Below are 22,374 nucleotides of genomic sequence, written 5' to 3'. Positions count from 1 at the left end.
TCACCGGCCCCATCGTGGGAGGCATCCTGGGAGAATTTCTGCAAAAGCTTTGCGTACATCCTCACTTCATCCTTCCGGCAGCCCCACAAGCTGGGTCACACTGGTCTCACTTGATTAACTGAGGATCACAGAAGTATTTGCCTCTAGTCTGGGCTGACGGCTCGAGCCCTCGCCCACGATGCTGTGCCATGGAACACGTGCTCGGTCCGTGCAAACGTTTGTTGAGCGGCTACTTGGTGCCACGCGGTAGGCTAGACCTTCCCAGCACTTTGCACAGGTGCATTTGTATTTCTCGTGACTGCTTATTCAGCATCTCTCTTCCTTCGCCAGACAGTCTGTCCCAGGAGGGGAGGAAGCCCACCTCCTCCCCGCTGTGTCCCTAGTACCTGGCCCAGCACAGCCATGTGATGGGAGCTGGAAATGTTTCTTGGTACAATGAACGGAGGCTAGAGATAGAAGGTGTAGTCTCTGCCCTCGACGGTTTTACAGCCCGATGAAGAAGGCAAACAAGTAAATATGTAATTGCAATTCTCTGTGTATAATGGTGGAGCCAGGGTCAGAAGCCAGCAATTTATGTCACACTCAATCTATGTCATGCTACCTTCTAACACACTTAGGCGTAGCCATGCCACGTCCCCACCCAAGTCAGGGGCTCAGGTAGGAAGGGGTGCCGGACAGGAAGCAGGAGACGGGGGAATGCCCCCACTATGTACTGTTTGGGGGAAGTTCCAGGAGCCCCTCCCACTCTCGCTCCCAAGCTCACCATCCTCAAGCAACAGCGTCTTCGCTCTGGCACCAACTCTGCTCTCTCCAGCCCTCAGTAAATGGAGTAACACCTGCTCTGCCCCTGACGGCCAGGGGGCCCCCTGAGCAGCAGAGGTTCTGCCAGGGCCGGCCTGCATGGGGGCAGGCAGAACCACAAAAGCTGCCCTCAGAAACTCTCTTGCGGGGGCTACAGCCACCACTCAGGCGCCTGGCCATGGCACAAGAGCCGCTGAACACAAGTGTGACCCACCCAAGGGGCCTGGCGTGGGGAGGCCCGGCGCAAGCCCCGGCCCCAGCACAGCACGGAGGCCTCCCTGGAGGCAGAGGCCGCAGCTATGTGCCCTCCTCTCTGACAGCCGCCTGCAACATAGAAGAGAAGGTGGTTTCACAACCAAGCGCGCCCTGAATTTCCTCCTGGTGGGAGAGGCTACTCTGGGAGGGGGTGAGAGAGGCAAAAGCCAGAGTTGGGACCTGTGGAAGCAGAACAGAAATGCCCTCAAGCACTCACACCCAGTCCCCGAGCTCCCACCCGGGGACCCCAGACGGGCCATGCCGGGAAGCTCAGACTGAAGACTAGAGGAGTCCCCAGACTCTTCTTTCTAGGACAGGAGTGTGGCTAGGTGGCTCTGCTGTCACCTTTTCTGGAATCTTCCAGATTCTGACGCATCATATTGGTGCCGAGGCTGTGAACTGCCATTAGCGCCCGTCACTTCCAATCAAGCAAGCAGCCACTCAGTGCCAGCCCTGCCCGGGGCCCCACTGCTGACAAGCAGCCCACGTGTCGGCCTCTTCAAAACCTGTTCCCAGCCCGGGTCGGGGAGCCGGAGCGTCGGAATCAAGCTCGGTCCTTGCTTGTCGGCCACACTGTGAGCCAGACTCGGACGCCGCCTGCACTTCTCTGCTGCCTGGGTGAGACCAGGTAAGAGGACGCTCACCTGCTCACCCTATCCCCGCACAGCGGGGCGAGGGAAGCTTGGGCCCCAGCCTCCCCGCACCGTTCCCCCCAGCATCTCCTTCCAGGGAAGCCACGAGCTCTGCAGGATCAGGACTCAGGGAGGGGCCGCAGTGGGAGAGTGACTGCTCCGTGGAAGGGAGATAGCCACGGTACAGAGCTCTGCAGCCCCACTGGTCGGCCGGCTGGCAAGGATGCCCCTGTCCAGCCTGGAGAGGAGAAGGCCCGCGTGGGCTGGCAGTCAGCAGACCCAGGTTCAAGTCCGGGGCTCTGGTCCTCACTCACTCTGTACCCCTTCTCAGTTTTCCCAGCAAGGAGTCCCCAAGGCTTGAGTGCTTATTTAAAACCTCCGGGGTGCGGGGGTGTTGGTTATAACGCAAACCTTCCAGCCTCGCCCCAGAGTGACCAACAGAGGAATCTGCATTTTAAACAAGTATCCCCAAGGCTTCAGATGAGAAGCACTGCTGTAGGGCGGCGGCAAGGAGGAGGGAAGGCAGTGAGGCAGGGGTGGAGGAGGTGTGTTGCCAGGAGACCCAGGGCCACGCCCACGCTGACAAAGCCCCAGGCTCCGGCCAAAAGGCAGACCAGAGCGGTGACCCGGGCCACACCGCGTGAGCTGGGCTCCATCACCCATGGGAGGCATAACGCTCTGCTTTTCACTTTTCATTTCTCTTATTCACGTTCCTTCTACAACGCAGTTTCTTCTCCCTCTTTCTCCATCTTTCAGGGGACTCTGGGAGCTCCTGCTTCGCCCCAGTACTCTGGGGCTTTCTGTGAACGTGAGGACTGTGTTCTCAGGACGTCTGCCCCGGGGGGCCTGTCCACGCCCTCCCCATCAGCTCCAGTAACAAGGAAGCTGCTGCTGGCCCAGGGTTGAGCCGCCTGGTCCCACCCTTGGGAGGCAACTTGCACCGGGAGCATTGCTGGTGGGTAAGAGCACAGGTCTCAGGTCCTGATGCTTCCCAGCTGCGCGACCTCGGGCGAGGCCCTGCTCTGTGCCTCAGTTTCCTCATCTGTAAACACGGTGATGAGGGGACTAGTGTGAACTGAGCGCCTACTGTGTGCCAGGCTGTTCTACGTGCTTTCCACACCATCCCTAGGGCGCACACGCCCATCGTCTCCCCATTGTACAGATGTGGACACTGAGACCCAGAGAGGCCGGGTCGCTGCCCAGCTGGTGGGTGCTGTGCTGACCCCCTTGGCTTCAGAGCCCGAGTTCCCAGTCCCCACTCTACCCTGGTCCAACCACCTGCCCTCCCCGCAGTGAGCGGAGAATGAAATGGGTGCTCAGAACCCTCCTGGTGCCTAATAAATGTACACACAGGGGCAGCAATTATGACTGTTGACATTGTTTGCCTGCCGCTTTTTCCTCCCCAAATCCGTCAAAGCAGGATCTGCAGCCTGCATGAGCCGGGGCAGGGGACCCCGTCTTGCTTCCATCTCCGAGAACTGTGTGACAGAGCCTGAGGGAGCCTTTCTGCGGCCCCAGAGCTGCTGCACTTGGGTCGAAACCTCACACCTAGGACCACACGTCTCCCAGCTCCAAGTTCTTAGCTGAGCAGATGGGCGAGTTGTTTCTCTACTTGGAGGGGGAGGGACGTCCAGCGCCTGCCTTCCCCGAGCACAGGGCTGATGTGGAGCCGGAGGCAGGGTGGCGTGGGGACTCGGCGGGCTTTTGGAAGAGCCCTGGGAGGCTGTCTGGCCACTCTGGGCAGAGGCTGCCTGCTTCCCCATCAGCAACTCCCAGGAACTCTATTCTTAGGGCGCTTTCTCTTCCTTTTAACTTTGATGTCTTCCAGAAGTTACCCTGCACAAAAGCCACCCTGCCGTGGCTGTAATTTACACGTCATGTCACTTGCGAGGAGCACAGCCCACCCCCTCCAACCCACTTCTGCACGCGTACCTTCCCCTGCCTGCCCTGCAAAAATGGCTTCTGCACCACTCCAACCACAATCCTTCCACTTGTTTGCCCCAAGAGAAAAAGTGAAATAAGAAATCAACAGAAGAAGGGCCGGGAGGAGGCAAGGGGGGAACCCTCGGCAACATCCAAGCTTTGGAACTTCCCAGGTACCAGGCTGGGCATCGCTTCCATTCAGCGGTCCGCATTGCCATGGCAACAGCCGAGCCATGGACCAGAGACAGCCCCAGCTTGCCACCCAACATGCGCGCGCTCCGCGGAAGCCACTTACCGTGATGGTGTTTTCCTTGCTCTGCTTTTTGCCTGGTGACGAGGATCCCAGGTTCTGGGGAGAGACACAAGAAATATCGTCAAAGCTGTTCTCCATATCGGACATCCTCTTTCATTCGGGTTCCCTGAAGGTGGAGGGATTGGTTAAAAGCCTCGGGCCGGGGAAGTTTGGGGATGCTCCGGCTGCCGTTAACCCCCAAGTCACCATATTCTGGGAGAGGGCAGGCAGGAGCCTCCCGCGCCCTGGCTTGAAGACGAATTGGAGGAAGCCTCCAGCACAGGCTCTGAGAAAACTGCTCCAAAGCAGGTCTGCCTCCTCTTCTCCCCGTCGGTGGTTGGGGGAGCTAACCCCTCAGCGGCCCTCTGCTGGTAAGTGGTTCTGCACGCTGCTTGCTGCTTTAACTGGCAGAATCCACCCGGGGAGCAGAGAGTTAAGGCCACCACCTCCTCGCACTGAGGATTCAGAACATGACATCTTATTCCAAATCCCCCGGGGCCGACATATCACACCCCAGATACGTGCAATGTGGCCTGGGGTGCTCGGCCACATCCGTGACATGTCACCTTCCCAACCCCGAGAGCAGGGGGGCTCTGTTTCGGCTTCCATTCGGACTTTGGGGGTCTTCCCTTTGCCAGCAAGAAAACCACTGTCCCAAGGACCACCAAGCCCACAGGACCTCAGCAGCTTGCCCCAGACCTAGGATGGTCCTGGAATGGAAAGTAAGGATTGTCAGGTGAAAACACCACATGGGTCCTAAGAGCCTATGACCCTAAAGGGGAGGGTCAATTCTGGGTCTTTGTTGTCCCATCAGCAGTTACGTCAGGGACTCTATAGGGTCCCTGAGCAGGACATGGGATGCCCACTCCTGTCCTGAGCCACATGTCGAGCTGGGAAGCAGGCTCGCCCCTAAGGCACTGCAGTGGCATCGCATGTGTGTCCTGGGACTCGTGGCCTTATTCTGTCTCTAGTGGGAGGGAAGGAAGTGGCTGCTAGGACTTTACAGAGAAAGGCCCAGAAGAAGCACGAAGAGGCTTCTCCAGCAAGCCTCAGGGAACCAGCAGTCCCCATCCCCAGGTCAGCACAGCTCTGGACCACCCAGCAGGATGAGCGTTTTGGGGGTGGGGTGTGGTCAGCCCCTGCCTCAGGAACCCAACTGCTCATCAGGCAAAATAAGAAGCTTGATGGAGTTCCTGCCCATGGTCCCCTCATTCCCTGCCTCCCCCCGCCTCAAGACCCCCCCTCAGTCCCTCGTTCCCAACGAGACCTACTTTGGCAGGTAAGTAAAATTAGCTAATGAAAACTGACATCCCCGGACTGTCCAGCTAAAAGGGACCTTTACGTGTCATCGTTTCACAGACAAGAAGATGAACTCGCTAGCCTTGACATCCTGCCAAGTTAACTTGAACCTGTTTCACCATCTGTCACCAACGGTCCTCAGGCTCTGGAGTGCATCAGAATTAGCTCTCCCCCATCGGGTCCCCCCATCCACCTCCCAGAACGGCTGATCCAGCAGGTCTCCGGGGGCCAGGGTCTTTAAGGCAGAGTCTGGGGGCCTCCATGGAGGATGTCTGTTCTGTTGTTGCATTGAGGCCCCCCTAACTACAGCACTTCTGTTAGCAGACCCAACAGGTTCTGGGGCAACGTCACACTTGTGACCAACTATAGCTTCCTTAGACGTGTTAAATGCATCAACTCGTCCAGGCTGCCCACCCTGGGCCCTCCCAAACTATCAATTCTGCCCAGGGCACTTGCCAAGATTGGGCTTTCTTCGAGGAAGGCAGACTGAGGCTGCACGGCAGGGGCCCAGGTACCAGTCTCCAAGGAGAACAGACAGGTGCTGGGCTCTTCCTACAGGTTCGTCCATGCAAATACACACCTGGGATGGGCAAGGAGAACCTTTGGGATGGATTCGTTTTTTGTTTGTTTATTTTTGCGGTACACGGGCCTCTCACTGTTGTGGCCTCTCCCGTTGCGGAGCACAGGCTCCAGATGCGCAGGCTCAGCGGTCATGGCTCACGGGCCCAGCCGCTCCGCGGCATGTGGGATCTTCCCGGACCGGGGCACGAACCCGCGTCCCCTGCATCGGCAGGCGGACTCTCAACCACTGCGCCACCAGGGAAGCCCTCGTTTTTCTTTTTTTTTTTTGGCCGCGTAGCATGTAGGATCTTAGTTCTCAACCAGGGATCAAACCCATGGCCCCTGCATTGGAAGTGCAGAGTCTTAACCACTGGACAGCTAGGGACGTCCCTGGGGTGGATTCTGCAGTTTGCAGGGGTCTCCCTACCACAGACACACATCATCACCACCAGGACCACCACAATGCTCCCATTACACCCCCCAGGAAGTGCAACCAGTGCTCTGGCAGCCTTGGCAATAGCCTTCCAGAGAGGAGCGGGGGGGAACTCCGGGGGAAGGATACACTGGGAGAGCTCCTGCCCTGAGTCCTGCCTTGTGAGGCAGCCGTGAGGCAGGCATTTAACACACGTAATCCCACTGAGTCCCCACAACCCCACCAGGTTACTGGCATCGTCTTCATTTTACAGATGAGGAAGCCGAGGCTTGCAGACACTAAGGTGTCCAGGGTCACAAGGCAAGTAAACAGAGGAAACTGATCCCCAAACCTGAATGACTCTTTTCTCTGTCTCCCGCTATCTCTCCACTTGGAGACCTAGGACAATCTCTTGTTTTTCCAGGTATCTCTGCAGGGGCCAGAAAACATCTCCGTCATCCACAAACACTGATTTGGGGGCCACTGTGTCCAAGGCTGTCTGGAATGAGGCTGGACACAGAGGTCACCCTCCTCCCTATAATCTGGGTCAAGACAGGAGTGCAAGTAACAGCATGCGGGGGTGGGGGTGATGTTCTAAGTGTGGGTGCCAGTCTCTGCTCTCCTAGCTGTGCAGTTTCAGCCAGAGCTGCACACGGGGGTCAGAGGCTCCTCCCAGGTGCTCTCGCGCTCTGTTTGCTGCTGAAGACCTGTGTCCATTATTCGAACGTCATACACATAAGCATTATCACATATATATATATATATATATATACACACATCACACACACACACACACATTCCGTAGCACTCCACTGAAAGGCCCCAGAAGGAACGACACCTCAGTCACAGTGAGAACAGAACACCCACGAGGTAGAAGTGGTTTCTAATATGATTTCCCACTAAAAGGGACCCAGGCTCCTTGGAGAATTGGCTAATTCCAAATGCCAGGTGGACCCGGGACGTCTGTGCCAGGAGGCAAGAAAGTGCTTAACAAATGATGTGACATAACAAAAGGACACAGACGCCAACTCAAAGAGGCTCCCACAAGCCAAATCTGGGAAAACCGCCACTGGCAAACCCCAATGTCAAAGACTCAGGCCCAATCATCAGGGATGCGCAAAGCTCCGAGCGCAAAGGCTGTTAGGAAACAATGTGCACATGGCCCGACCCTATTCACCCCACAGATCTAATATATACATATTGGATGATATTAATGAACTAACGTTTTCTTAAGTGTACTGATGGTATTATGTTATGTCTTCCCCCTTAGACATACATTCTGAAATATTTACAGTTAAAACAATACGTGAGGAATTTGCTTTAAAAGAATCCAGTGGGAAGTTAGGGAGAGGTGATAGGAGTTTATTTAAAGAAAATTTTTTTTTAATATATAACCCATTCATTTTATTTATTTTATTTTACTGATCTTTTTCGATTTTTGGCTGCACTGGGTCTTAGTTGCAGCACGTGGGCTTCTCTCTAGTTGTGGCGTGTGGGCTCCGCGGCACGTGAGCTCAGTAGTTGCGGGGCACAGGATTAGCTGCCCCGCGGCATGTGGGATCTCAGTTCCCCGACCAGGGAGCGAACCCGCGTCCCCTGCCTTGGAAGGTGGATTCTTTACCACTGGACCACCAGGGAAGTCCTGTGATGGGAGTTTAAATGAAACAAGATTGGCTGAATAACTGAAGTTAAATGATTGGTCCATGGTCCTTTATTAAAATAGTCCTTCCACTCTTATAAATGTTTACGCATGTCCATAACAAAAGTTTTTTTTTTTTTTAATTTCCTTTTCCTATGATTCTAGAAGGTTTTTCTCCTCTTTTTAAAAACCCCTCCCCAGCCTGGTTTCCTGGCCTTGCCTGGGCTGCTCTACTGTCACTGTGAGGACCCACTGAGGGTGATGACAGACGAGGCAGCACCTGGGAGAAGGCAGTGTGTCATTCCCAGCCAATTCAGCGAGCCCCTGGACTCTGCAATGTCTTCCTGACCCTGTCTCCTTACCCTGTGAAGAGTCTGGGTCCCACACCCTCAGCAAGTGGGACATAGTATGAAACCTCTCAGTGGCTCCCAGCACTGTTAGGACAAAACCCAAGCTCCTCACAACAGCCTTGAGGACTCCTCCAGCCTCTTCTTGTGCCCTCCCCACACCTGCTAACATAGTAAACCACAGCCCCACTCAGACTCCATGGCTTCTTTGAAATCCTGCCTCTAGGCATCCACATATGCTGTTCCCTCCACCTGGAATGCTGTTCCTCTACCACCACCTCTTCACCAAGCTAAACCCTTGCTCATCTTTCCAGTCTTAGCTTTTCTTAAAAAGCCCATCTCGATGTTTCCACCACCACCTGGTCAGGTCCTCAGAGCACACACTCCCTCCAGCCCCTATCACTGCCGAAATGAAATAAACGTTTATCTCTTTCTCCAGTCCCAGCTATTAACTCCATCAAGACAACGGCTACCCGTGCACCACAACTACTGAGCCCGCGTGCTGCAACTACTGAAGCCCGCACGCCTAGAGCCCATGCTCCGCAACAAGAGAAGCCACCGCCATGAGAAGCCCGTACACCGCAACAAAGAGTAGCACCCCACACGCCGCAACTAGAGAAAGCCGCGCACAGCAACAAAGACCCAATACAGCCAAAAATTAATTAATTAATTTTAAAAAAAGACAAGGGCTACATCTGTCTATGACTCAGTGCCTCGCAAATAAACAGATGCTCAATAGAACATGTGCTATTTACCAAGTAGGGGAGGGGGAGCCCAATTAAGTAAATGAGCTCTCAGAATCTCACCGCCAACGGGTTCCTTAAGTTTCCACGCTCGCAGTCCCATTCCCTTTCCTCTCTCCTGTGTCTAAAGATAGCCTTCCTGGGGGGCAGTTCATGGGAATCTAAAACAGTTGAAAGGTGGGTCACTAAACGGCCTGGGCTCTGGTGGGCAGGTTCCTTGCCCTCCCAGTACCTGCACAGGGAGCAGAGGGGGCTCAAACCACCCTAGCCCCGGGCGGGTGGGCAGGCAGGCAGACAGGCTCAGATGTGCTTCTGCCACGGCCAGCAAGACTATCCTCAGCCTGTGATCCCCCAACCTCCGATCAGGTGGGCCCCGTGCATCCAAGCACCCAGGCAGCCCACCCCAGAGCTGCAGGCTTGCAAACCTCCACTGAGTGGCACCAGATCACCATCACCTGTGCCTGGCCCTCCGGGTCTCCCAGAACTGGGTGGGCACCACCCCTGGGGTGCCGGGCACCCAGCCATCAGTCCCACCCACGACGGTACAGACAGACTCCCGGTTTCCATGAAGATTAGATAATCTTCCTACCTGCCCCCTACCTGCCCAACATTCTAATTTTCCTGATTAGCTTGCTCAAGGAGGGGGCAGACAGCAGAAAACGAACACAGCAGGGGGGTGACAAGCTACTTGATCCACCCCCAACCCTGCCTCTCAAATGGCCATGTGTTTGTTCATCCGTTCATTCATTCATTCACTCTTCCTTTCTTTCAATATTATTAGGTGATAATCGTCACTAATTATAGTTGACAGCCTGGGATGGGGTAGTAAAAACTATGCAGGCTGAAGTGTGCTATATATACTCTGGGGACCATCTGTCAGTAGTGCTCTCTGGAAATATCAGCCCTTCTTAACCCATTTCTACGACTGGCCTCTGGCGCCTTTTAGGACAGCCAGCTCTGTAGATTCGCAAACGCTTTCACAGCTGGGGAACTAGTGAACGAATGCATATCTGCTCTCTCCATGCACTGCACTGTGTATTCTCGTGACTTTGATGATACCTCCCCCCTCGAGATGTTATCATCCAAAAACAATGCACTGGACTCCACCTGTCCTGAAGCAGTGCCCAGGCCTGGCCTGTGTCTCCAGAGCTGACCTTCCCTGCATCCCCAGTACCTCGCCTCTAACTCCTTGTTTTATAATGCCTTCTATGACAGTAAAATGTGTTCATTTTAGGAAATTTAAAAAACACCCAAAAGTCTAAAGAGAATAAAAATCACCTTAGACCAAGGTTGCTCAACGTCAGCACCAACCATCTTTTCAACCTGGGTAATGCTTTGTGGTGGAGGCTGTCGTGTGCCTTGTGGGATGCTTAGTGACATCCCCAGCCCCTACTGACTAGATACCAGTAGCACCCCCTGCCCAGCTGTGACAACCAAAATATCTCCAAACACTGCCAAATGTCCCCTGGTTGAGAACCAGACAGCAACGCCACCAATGTTCGGGTTTATTTTTTCTTCACATGTGGATAGACTTCCTCCCCTCAAATAAGACTGACCATACATGCAGTTTTGTTCTGCTTTTCTCACTCAATATCATGTCTCAGCATTTTCCGGAATCACGACATTTTCTTCGGAAGAAGGAGTTTTCACGGCTGCGTGGTCTCACTGGCCGGACGGGATTCAGTGCCATCATCCATTTTACCCATCCCCTGTCGTTGGATAATCAGGTTGGGTCCAAGGGGGCAGGGCTGTAAATAATGCTTGAGTGAACAGCCTCACACACAGATCAGAATCCCTGAATGTATCCCAAGAACAGATGCACGAAAGGAAATTCATGGGTCAAAGGCTTACAGCAGCACACTGTCCAACTGGCTTCCCAGGAGGTTATATGTATCAGGATACATTTTGTTTTATATGGTTAAGAAACAGCTTCACAGTATTTCGGGATGTGGGGAGCCATGTTGCATTAGGGAATGAGAGAGGAATGATGGGGGGTGGGTGCGGGGAGGAAGGGGTTGGTTCCAATATCCTTGCCCAGGGTAGACCAGCTTTTCTAGTTGCTGGGAGACCACAGCAGAGCTTGGGCTGACGTCTTAAGAAAACACTCCATAGCTAGGTGGCAAATAAGCTTCATTTCAAACGGACTGAAAGAGGCTGTGTTGAGAGGGGGGCTCTGCAGGAAACACACGGAGCCAGGGCTGTGACGTGTGCCATGAGCAGGGGGTGAAGGGGACACACACGTGCTGGCACGACTAACTGTGCCCGGATCCTCGCCTGTCCTGCCACGGTCCACGCCCCCCCCCACACCAGCATCAGCATTACCCAGGGGGCTCATTAGAAACAGGGAACCTCCGGCCCCTCCCCAGACCTCCTGAACCAGAGTCTGCATTCTAACACGAGGCCCGGGAGATTCGTCAACCCATCAACATGGAAGGAGCCTTGGCCCACCTAGACGTCCCAATTCTCTTCCAGAGTTCGAACTGAACTGACCTGAGCCCAATGCCCAGCCTCCTATGATAAGAATATAATTAGGCTTCTGAGGTTTAACCTTCTTGCCTGCATTAAAGCTAAGTGTCACACTGAAGCCGCCTGCTGTCACAGACCACAAGGTCTCTCTTTCAGTGACTGGCACATAGAACCCACTGTTGTTGACAACAAGCAACTACTGTTATCACACCATCACCACCATCACCACCACCACCACCCCCCCCACCACCCCCCCCCCTTGGGGCCTGGCATTTTCACTCCTGGGAAGGGCTGGTTTGGAGGCTCCTGCTTAGGGACATCTTCTGGATAATTCATGGATGGACCACATAAGACCAGTCCTCAGTTCCTCAGACACAGCTTAATGACACTGGAAGAACTCGGCATCAAGTCCAGTCTGACCACCTGGTAATCGTGTCAACCCTCATGAGTCGCTTAACCGGTCTGAGACTCCGTGACCTCATCTGTAACACGGGAATCGTACTGACCCCTCCCTCCTGCGTTTGCACAAGTGTCAGCTGAGATGACAAATGAGAACGCAGTTTGGGAATCTTAAAACACCCTCCTGGTGGGAGGGAGGGAGACGCAAGAGGGAAGAGATATGGGAACATATGTATATGTATAACTGATTCACTTTGTTATAAAGCAGGAACTAACACACCATTGTAAAGCAATTATACTCCAATAAAGATGTGAAAAAAAAAAAACAAATACCCTCCCAAGTCCTTCCACACCGTAGCTGTCCCTCTGTTAGATGATTAAATGTGGTAAAATGTCTGACTCAGTTTCATTCTGGGTGAAGTCAGGTGGTGGGAAAAGGGCGTGCAGAAAAGGAAAATGGCCTGGCCTCATCCATATTCTTAAAGCGGTGGGAAATCTGGACTCTGTATTAGGAATCCAGACAGTGGGATGGAACCTTCTGCCCCAAGAACAGTTATAATCCCATCACCATCACCCCATCAAAACCATCCTCAACTTCTAGGGCATTCCCTGGCGGTCCAGTGGTTAGGACTCTGTGCTTCCACTGCAGGGGGCACAGTTTCGATCCCTGGTCAGAGAACTGAGATCCCTCATGCCATCTGGTGCAGCCAAAAAAACAACTGAAAAATCTATCTTCAACTTCTACAGAAAACCAAACCACAATCGCCTGCTCTCCCACATCATGGTACGTTGGAATGACCCAGATACCGACCACTTTCCACCTGGGGCAGGACTGGGCTGTAGCCACCTGGACCCCCATGGCATCCCCATCCTAAATGACACCTCCCTGGGCCTGCCTAAATGGCTGCCCCTACATCCCGGAACAGGACCCCTTACCTGGGAATCACCGGTGGATTTTCGGACACTCATGTGGGCAGTCTCAGGAGGGTGCGCTGGGGTCCCTGACGTGTGGTATCCATTCACTGCGGGGACAGAAACACCGCTCAGATGCTGCGCTGGCCACAGACAGGCCCCTCCGACCTTGCAGACCACAGGGGCAGCTGCAGCCCCTTCTCCCCCCTCACTGCCTGGTTCTGAGGGGTCATGCGTGGCCAGGACCACCTCTTAGGATCTCATCCGTATCTGCTGAGCTGGAGGCGGGTTGAGAGCATCTCTCTAATCCCCAGCGCCCAGCTACCTATCTCTTGGGGGACCAAGTTTCTTTTCCAACCAGAGAAGAAAAGAGAGATGCTTAGTAGGAGGTGAGGCCATCACAGTCCAACAGCCTCATCAGCTGTGGTCACCGGTGCTGATCAAGGGTCCAATCTCTCTGCAGAGTCAGAGGGCCCCGCCCACAGCTTCCTACAGATCCTGTCCCCGCCCCGCCCCCAAGGACCTTCTCACCCTCACCCACTGTAACATAAGTATAATGGAAAGAGAACGGGCTTCACTGCTTTCCATGAAATTTGGTTTTGCCATTTAACAGCCAGGGGATCATATGACATCCTTCTCGAGTCCCAGTTCTCCTAAAGTCTAAAAAAAAAAAATTCAAGCCTCTAAAACTCTATCCCTAGGACACTCACTCATGCTCCCAACATGACATGAGCTGATACACCTGCCCTTCAAGGGGGGATGGGAAGCTCTGGTCTGTAGCATTTGCCAATTTCTGTGGCCTCAAGGCTCCCATCGGGGCTGATATGAAGCCCCCGACGCTGCTGCCGGGTCCTGACATCACACGTACACACCGCAGCCCATGCATCCTCAGTTCCCAGAGGTGGCGCTGCCCTCTCACGGATATAGTTACGTGAGCCTCAGCTTCTGTATCTGTAAAATGGGGACAGTTCTACCTAGTCTCTCTCTACTTTGTTGGGATGAAAATCCAACGAGACAATAACTGCAAAAGAGATCTGTAAAGTTATAGAGTACTTCACGAACAGAGAGGGGAAGGCTGGAGAGAGGGAAGGCCACTGCTTCGGCTCCTAAATCTCCTGGCCTTGAACCCCAAGCCTGCACTGATCTCTGGACACCAGGAAAGCATGCCTTCCTCATGCCCCAGGCTTGGAGGATTTGCTACAACACAGACAACTGCAAGTCGGCCTGGAGAAAGATGCACAGGCCCACGTCCAGCTCTTGGCGGTTCCTGCTGACACCACCCTGCAGGGAGGGAGGAGGTGAAGGAGAGGCTGAAATTACTACCACCTACCCATTCACAGAGCAACGGCTGGGGGCAAGCAATGGGGTATGAAGGGCACCCCATGGAGAACCTTTTTCATGCTGGGGGGTGGCCCCCATTCTCCCCCAACTGCAGCGAAAAATCCAGGGCCACCTGTGAACAGAGGCACACTCAGCAGATTCTTGTGGGTAGCTGGGTTTCTCCCGATCTGCCCGTTGGCCGGACACTCCGGAAGAAGGGTGGGCACAGACACACCAGGACAACAAACCACCGGCCACAGAGCTGGCCCCCAGGGCAGTGGCTTTTAGGGACACAAGGAGAAACAACAAATTAACCCCACGTGGCCAGCCATGCTCCTGGTCTACACCCAGGGCCCTCAAGAGGCTGCTCAACTGCTGATTCTATCCAGGAATCCTCTAGGGAAAAGGGGGGTGAGGAGGGAGGGCCAGGATTCCAAGGGCATCAGAGAAGCTGTGGCTGCCGAGGAGAATCTACTCAGGTCAGCGCAGGCCATGCCAGGAAGGGCACTAGACTTCTGATAAATACAACCCACAAGGCAGGCAAAACACTGGAGAAATTTCCCTTATCAAGGAGCATAGCCCTGAAATAGATAAAACACAAATGCTGGGGAACCTAAAGACAACAGTAGGACATCTTAATATACTGCTTTTAGTCTAGGACTGATTCATGGCCAAAAGTCAGGATGTGGAATATCTTAGTAATTTAATTTAAAAGGCTGACTGAACTAGATGGAGTAAGCATCATACCTTATAAACAGAGATAATATCTTTTACCAAGAATCCATGCAACATAAAAAAAAAACAGTGTTGGGCCTATTTAAGCCACAAATAAAGTACTGATAAATTACAAAAGGCATAAATAACACAGGGCACATTCTTTGACCAGAAAGCAATAAAAGTAGATACTAATAATGAAAGGACAAAATATACAAGGTCCTCATCCCCCCCGACTCCCAAACACTTGAAAATTTAAGAAAATACCCTCTTAAATAATCTCAGGTCCAAGAGGAATTTAAAACTATAATTACACGATATTTTGAAAATAATGAGGAAGAACCTATCAAAACAAATGGGATAGGGCCTGAATTATATTTGGAGGAAAATCCATAGCCTTAATTATTTCATTACCAAAGCCAAGAGGATAAAAATAAACAGACTAAACATTCAACTTAAGAAATTAGAAAAAAAAATTTTTAAGCCAATCAAATAAATCAAAGGAAAACATGAGAAAAGGATATAAATATGGCAAGAGAAATTAATGGGTTAGGAGACAGGATAACATTTGCAACCCTGGCTGGTTCAGGGCAGGTCAGTCGTGAGGGGGAGTGGAGACTAACAGTGATTAAAAAAGGCAGATCAGCCTAATTTGAGAGTGAGAGGAAACACAAATGATTAGAATTAGGAATTAGAGAGCAAACATATGCACGGCAAACAGACTTGAGTTTTTTTTTTTAATGTAAGAGCATATTATTTATAATTCTATGCTAATAAATACAAAATTTTCCATAAGATTCAAATGATCAAAATGGTTTCAAAGGATACCAGAAACATCAAAATGAGTAAAGCCTTTGAAAAATGACCTCCCCTCCAAAAGGCACCAGACCCAGACGGTTTTACAGGCAAAGTGGTTCAAACTCTTCAAAGAAATACAAAGGCCCAGACTGCACAGTACAGAAACACCTGGTGAGTTTCCCAGTTTATTATACAAAGCCAGCATCGCCCTGATCCTAAAATCTATCGACAACCAAACAAATGCGACCACAGTTCAGTTGATTACGAAAATGGAATACGTAAGTTCTTACCTGAACAGGCCTTAGTTTAGAACCAGTCACTACCTTTGATGGTGGTAGGTCCTTCTAACCCAAGGTGGTTCCCATCTTCTTGAGGGCAGAGGCTGCCCTTCCGACCCCCGTCCTCTCCTTCCACAGCACCTCAAAAGTGCACCCTCAACACACCCTTCTCTTATTTGCGGCCTCTCCCAGCCTGGCGGCCCCCATGCTAACGGCTGCTGGGAACCATCTAACGCAGTGGCATTTGCCCCTAATCCATCCTCTTGTTCTCACTTCAGTTCTGGTCTGTCAGCTGTTGGCTAATTACCGCTCATGTCAAAACAATTACTGGGAAAGAAAAACTAATTTTCCATTCAACCATTTCTCCCCATACAGCAGCTCTCCCCTGACACCCTGTCTCCCTGCACTTTACTTCAACAGTTCCGGCACCTTTGGAAAAGTCCTCTGTGGGGATCTGAACAGTTACAGCTCACCCACGACGGTCCCAATGGGCACTCCCACATCGCTGGGCCCTCAGCTTACTGAGGGTGAGACCCAAAACAAACAAGGCCAGAGGTGGGTGCTTTAGAGGCCTCCAGCCTCCCAGGGGAAAAGATAAAATAAAATACGGTCAAGGATCACTCATAACCATAAGGACCATAATTCAGTTGGGGATACAAGAAAAAAACGCAAAATCCCAAATTCAGCTGTTTTTAAGATAAGAAAAGGGAACAGAAAGATCTACCTAGTAACTTCAAATACAAATATAAAAACACACACGCACACATTTCATTCCTCTTTATGGGCAGTTAAACAGACAAAGAGAGGGCTTGGGAGATACATAATGAGAGAAGGTGTCAGATATTTGGTAGAAAGGAGAAGTCATTTGCTGGGGGTGGGGGGGCGGGCGGAGGGAATAAAAAACGGAAAATAAGACCAACAGAGAGTTGCTAGCATCGTTCGCTGTCCAGACCTCACCCTCCCTACAGCTCTGACCCCATCGCCCAGCTCCAATCCGCCCTGTAAGGCAGTCTATCCTCCAAGCCCCACTGTCTAGGTTCTGTTCTCTAAAAAACTCCAAAGACAAGACTTTCTTCTTCCAAACGAGAAAATCAGCTCTGGACACCTTCCTTCTGCCTCCTGTGGGTCCAGCCTCATCTCCCTTCTCTCTGGAATAGACGAGTAACTTCCTTCCTCAACTCGAAGAAACCTGGGAGCTCCAGGGCCCTTGTTCTGGAAATCCTTCTTCCCTCCCTGCTACGACATTTAAGCCTGGCGGAACGGAGCCCCTCCCCAGGCATGTGATGCAACAACCACCAATTCTGCAGGACGTTCCTTACAAGTGTTCTGCAGTGACAGTAAAGGGCAGAGTCTGACGGCCCGAAGAGTCTGGGACAAATGCCCCCTGTTGCTCAGATTTAACTTGGTTTCTTTACGGCAGGCCTTTTAAAATATGCTGACATGCTCTGTGAATCTCAATCAAGGAAGCAGTGTGGTAGTCCACACTTACATAGACAAAGAACCCGGATGGGGGCGGGAAAAGCAGGGGGTACTGTGGAACCCACTTTGGGAAACGCAGCCGGGATTGTTGGAAAGCACGTTTTGAAGTCAGGCTACCAAGGCAAACACCGGAGCCAGATCTGTACTCGGCATCTCTGAAAGCACAATAGGCACTGTCTCTGCCTCACTGCCCCACCACACCCTGTGGAGCCTTGGAAGGATGCTCTATGTCGTATTCACCTTCCCAGGTGTGCGCTGCATCTGCCGGGGTCTGCTTAGGGGAGTGGTTTTACATTTATAGGCTTCTGGTCTGGAAACCCTTCTGGTCTTGAAATTTCTGTCTGGCTACCCAATCCCTGCTGCCTCCCTGGTTGTCTAAGATGTAAACTGTATTCCCCCAAAGAGAACTCACAATACATGTGAGCGTGGTGGGTGTGAAGAGTTGGAAACCTGCATCTATTATTCTCCAGGGCGTCAAAGGTTCAACAGGCCTTTGTAAGGGCCCCTGGGGCCTCAGCCAACAGGCACATGTTCCTAAAGGGAAAGGCGGCCCCCTATGGCCTTCCCTGGGGTCAACAGCGATTCCTAGTTGAGGGCCATGGCAGCCACCCTGGGCCTGGTAACTTGCTAATTCTGCAGTAGGTGAGAGTCCCTGTTGGCTCCTATGTGGGAGTAGCCGGGGCTTCCTGATCTGGAGAAGAAAGTATGTGGGTGAGGGCCCTGGGTTCTGGAGCCCCTTTCCTGGGGAGCTCTGCTCAGGGGAAGCACAGCTGTCTGTCTGCACAGACTCCAGACTCAAAGGCAGGCCCTCCCTGATCGACTTCAGAACTCACTCCCCTGTGACCTGGCTTCCCTGGAGGCAGGCTGTTTCTCCAAGCATGAGCCCTCAGCGGAGTCAGGCCCCAGGCCAGGCAAAGCCAGCCTCGGAACCCAGGTTTCCCCGACGTCCCCACTCCCAGGGGAACTCGATAAATTGAGATAGATTTCCTCCATCCCAAAGGGAAACACAAATGCAAACTTAACGCACATCCAGGCCCAGAAGCTCAGAAAGGAACTTACTCTCCACACCTGCCCAGCCCGGTCTGATGGGGCAGACGTTAGTCACAGGTGGCTATTCAAATTCTAACAAGTGAAATTTAAATAGAATCTAAATGCAGGGTGGTACCCAGGATGGGATCCTAGAACAGAAGGAGGACAATACTGGAAGAATTGATGCAATCGAATGAAATCCAATTTAGTTAATAATACTGTACCACAATGATTTCTTAGTTTTGACAACTGGACCACGGTGATGTAAAACGTTAACGTTAGCGGAAACTGAGTAAAGGGTATATAAGAACTCTCTGTACTGTCTCCACAAGTTTTTTTGTAAACCTAAAATTATTCCAAAATTTGAAAAGTACTTAGTTAAATAAAATTAAAAATTCATTCCTCAGGCAGAGTAGACACATCCGCTGGCCAGTGGCTACCATACTGGATGGTGTGGATGTAGAACATTTCTGTTAGCGCAGAAAGTTCTAGGGGACAGAACTGGTCTATGGTGTCATCTGGTGTTACCCAGTAACGCATAACATGAAAATCCCAGAACCTCATTTTTCACTCGTATTTTCTTTCCATATGTCTGTTACTATTTCTCTCCATATAAATCATTACTGTTACAGTGTATGTTAAACCAGCCCAAAGAAGGTTTTTAACACGTGCTGAATAGCGCCTTCGGTATCCTGTTTGGGTTTCAAGTTGACTTATGTAGACCTCCCCCAGAAAGCTGGCATTAAATGGCTCCAATGAAGTTACTGAACAAACACAGGTCCCACTGTGATCGGAGAGGAAGCCACGTAGGGAAAGTCTTGGGCCCAGTGCTGACCCCAACATTCAGAGAGTGGAATCCCATTTGTGGGGGCACTGGGTGTGTTTCCAGATCTCTCTCCCCAGCTGGTAACCTGGCTGGCTGTGCTTCAGGCATCTGACAAACCTGCACTGAGAAGAACGAACCGGTCCTGTTCATGGGTGGCCCTTCCAACTCCCTCCAGAAGCTCAACTCAAAAGTAACCCTGAGCCCCATGGGTAAACCCTCCACCCCTCGGCCGCCTCAAAGGGGACCTGCCTAAGCTTGGCTTGGCTGGGTTCATTTGTGGTTCCCGCCCACGTTCTTTTTGACCTGTTTGTCCATGATCTTCAGGAACGACCATATGGGATGCTTGTGGTCAATAAATGTGGTCAAGTTTTCCTTCCACATCGTCCTTACCACTACCGCCCCCCACCTCCTTGCAGGGAACCCCCAACCCCACCACTGCTAACCAACTGCTTCAAGAAGGCGGCTTCCCAGGAAGACAAGACACTTCCACTGCATTTCACTCTCACCCCCATCCCAACCATCACGCTCAGAATGAAATCCCAACACCTTCCTCTGGTCCCTGCTGACTCCCCTCCCCTCATCGCCTACCATGTTCCCTCTTGTCCCCCACACCCCAGCCACACCGGTCTGCTTTCTGTTCTCAAACATGCCGAGGTCACTCCTGCCCCAGGGCCTTTGCACTAGCTGTTCCTTGGCCTAGAACACTCCACCACCACCCCACACACATACCGTCTTCTCCGTGTCTTTAAAGCTTTGACCGAAACATCACTTCCTCACTGAGGCCACCCCTCATGCCCCAGTCACACACTCTGTCCTGCTGCCCATGCGACGAACATCTGACGTATTCCATGTCTGCCTGTTTGTCCAACTCTGCCACTAGAATGTAGGTTCCCGGGAGCAGGGACCACACAAGGACTGGCTTGTCTGTGGCTGTATCCCCAGTACTGAGAACAACGTCTGGCATATTTTTTGAATGAAAAGGTTTGCAAGTCCACCACTGTTGCTTTGCAGAAGCAGAAGCAGAACAAAAGAGGCTGAGATCCAGGGCCCTGAGTGGTCTCCAGGCAAGGTGCCCACAGCCCCGGGAGCCCAAGGATGGGGACAGTCAGTTTTTGAAGCTACCTCATGTCTTCATCAAGTCTATTTCTCTCCCCACAATAAAATTCAATCTCCTGAAAGCTGCTTATAAAACTGAACGAAAGAATGGCTGGAAAAATCCTAGCCCTCTCCTGTAGAGAGAAATACCAACACAGTTATTCTTCTATTCTTTAGACAGAAGGTTCAGTTCAAAAACCAGAAAAGATGATGTCAAAATACCTCGGATCCTGCTATACCCTCACAGGTGGGTTCTCTTCGCTTCCATCCCAGAGGGTGGATGGAGAGTTGACACGTGTGTTCATGCCCCAGGGTAGAGAGGGCCACAAATCATAACCACGGAGGGCTGGACAGGACCTCAGCCGTGGTCTTCCTCCCATTTACAAATGGACGAAGTGAGGCCTGGCAAGGAGAAGGGGTGTGCCCGAGGCCCCTGTCTAAGGAGTTGCAATTTCACAAACCTAAGACATCACTGACTGTTAGAGGCACCCTTATTTTAAGTACCGCTGAGAAAGAAAAAAAAAAAAAAAAAAAGATGCTTCCAATCAGACAAGGATACGCCATTGATTTCCAAGATGTTAAAACTGGGAAACAAAACGTGGGTCTGAGAGTCAATGAGCTGGGGTCCTGCATGTTTTGCGGCCGCTTCTCACTGTCGTCCATCATCCCACAGAGAGCAGTGTTGAGCCGAGGTTCTGAGTCCTTCTAGAACAGAGCTTCTACTAACCCCGGCGCTGCTGACGAGCGGGGCTGGACGGCCCTTTACTGTGGGGCTGTGCCGTCCCGTGCATTGTAGGACGTTCGGCAGCATCCCTGGCCTCTACCCACTAGATGCCTGTAGCTCTTCCCCCCACTGGTGACAGCCACGAATGTCCCCTGAAGGCAAAATCACCCCCAAGTTGACAACCACTGCACTAGAGCCAGGGAGGCTTAACAAGTATGTACGTGTGACGCAGACAAACACACACAAGGACAGAAGCACCAAGTTAGACGGGGTCTTCAGTTCAGGCCTTCTCTGAGCTGATGTGTGCTCTCCAAAGGGGAAGAGAGTAGACAGGATTTCCAACTGTCTTTGACTACAAAGCCCTTTCTCACAGAGAAATGGACAGACTTGGGATCCCAGGGACGTGGGAAGCAGATGCCCACGGCCCCTGGGGGTCCACCTAAGTCTGTCTGATGCCTTGGCCACCTTCGCAATTCTCATCCCCGGATCTGACCCTCTCCACCATCTCCCACCTTTCTCAGCCCCTCAGAGCCCCGGCACCCAGCGCAGTGCTGGGTTATCGTGGCTCTCGTGCTAGACGTGAAGGCAGGAATTTGTCACGCCGGGGCCTCTGGGCTGGTGACCTGAGCCAGCTTCTTTCAGTCCTTCTGGGGGATGGCCCCACCAAGAGGATGCTGCTGGGGCCAGTGACAGCAGGCTTTGGAGAGGTGACCCCACTGACCCAGAGGGCAAGTTCCCTAACCAGCCTCAGCAGCCCCGTGTAGCAAGCCGTGCAGGGTGGCAGGCTGGGCCATTGTCACCTGTCATCTCACACGACCCAGCCTCCCCCTGCCTGTGTCATGCTCCGTGGATCCCTCTGGCCGGAAAAGACACCTGGGTTTTCTTTCTAGCGTCTGGGTGGCCTGGAGCCAGCCAGGATAGAGGGCCACACCTCACTTTATTCACACTACCATTTCTATTGTTAAAAAAAAAAATCACAAGAACAGCAACAAAAGACAAGGCAGCGTGCCAGGAAATGCCTATTGTCATATGACAGCTAGGAAGGACGAATGGCCCCATTTCTGAGGACTTGGTCTGAGAATGTAGCACTGGCTGCATCCCTAGGAAACCGGGAGGAAATGCCCCATTTCCCTGCCCCACAGGGGGTTCCTTTTTTAAAAATTTAACGAAAAAAATGTGTGTGTGTGTGTATACATGCATATACACACACACAAATATAAATAAAAACATTTTAAAAGTCTAGAAGAACTTTCCGTGGGAAGCAACCCCCCAATCCCCTCTCCCAGACCTCAGTTGATTCTCCAGGTCTGTTCTGCACCACTTGGGTTCTGAGTTCTGTGGCTGGCAATCTTCACAGCCCTAAATAACGTGCTTGGATCCCACTTTGATTTCTCAGTGGTGAAGGAGACTGAAAGACACCCCACTGGGAA

General features: G+C 52.1%; 1 protein-coding gene across 16 annotated transcripts in view; it reads right to left on the bottom strand.

Annotated features, from left to right (window-relative positions):
* Nucleotides 1-22,374, bottom strand: part of GAS7 (growth arrest specific 7) — a 195,769-nt gene that overhangs the window by 28,229 nt on the left and 145,166 nt on the right. For all 16 annotated transcript variants that reach the window (XM_022596192.3, XM_089900345.1, XM_089900347.1 and 13 more), the window contains 2 exons: nucleotides 12,706-12,791; nucleotides 3,907-3,960 (listed from right to left, as the gene is read on the bottom strand). In XM_022596192.3, the coding sequence (XP_022451900.1) occupies nucleotides 3,907-3,960; nucleotides 12,706-12,791 (140 nt within the window). The remainder of the gene's footprint in view (nucleotides 1-3,906; nucleotides 3,961-12,705; nucleotides 12,792-22,374) is intronic.

Source organism: Delphinapterus leucas, chromosome 19, assembly GCF_059928025.1.
Source record: "Delphinapterus leucas isolate spDelLeu-1000000601 "Yukka" chromosome 19, BTC_Dleu_Yukka2, whole genome shotgun sequence".
Taxonomy (NCBI): domain Eukaryota; kingdom Metazoa; phylum Chordata; class Mammalia; order Artiodactyla; family Monodontidae; genus Delphinapterus; species Delphinapterus leucas.
The sequence above is the reverse complement of the archived record's forward strand: the minus strand, read 5'-3'. Positions and strand labels throughout refer to the sequence as shown.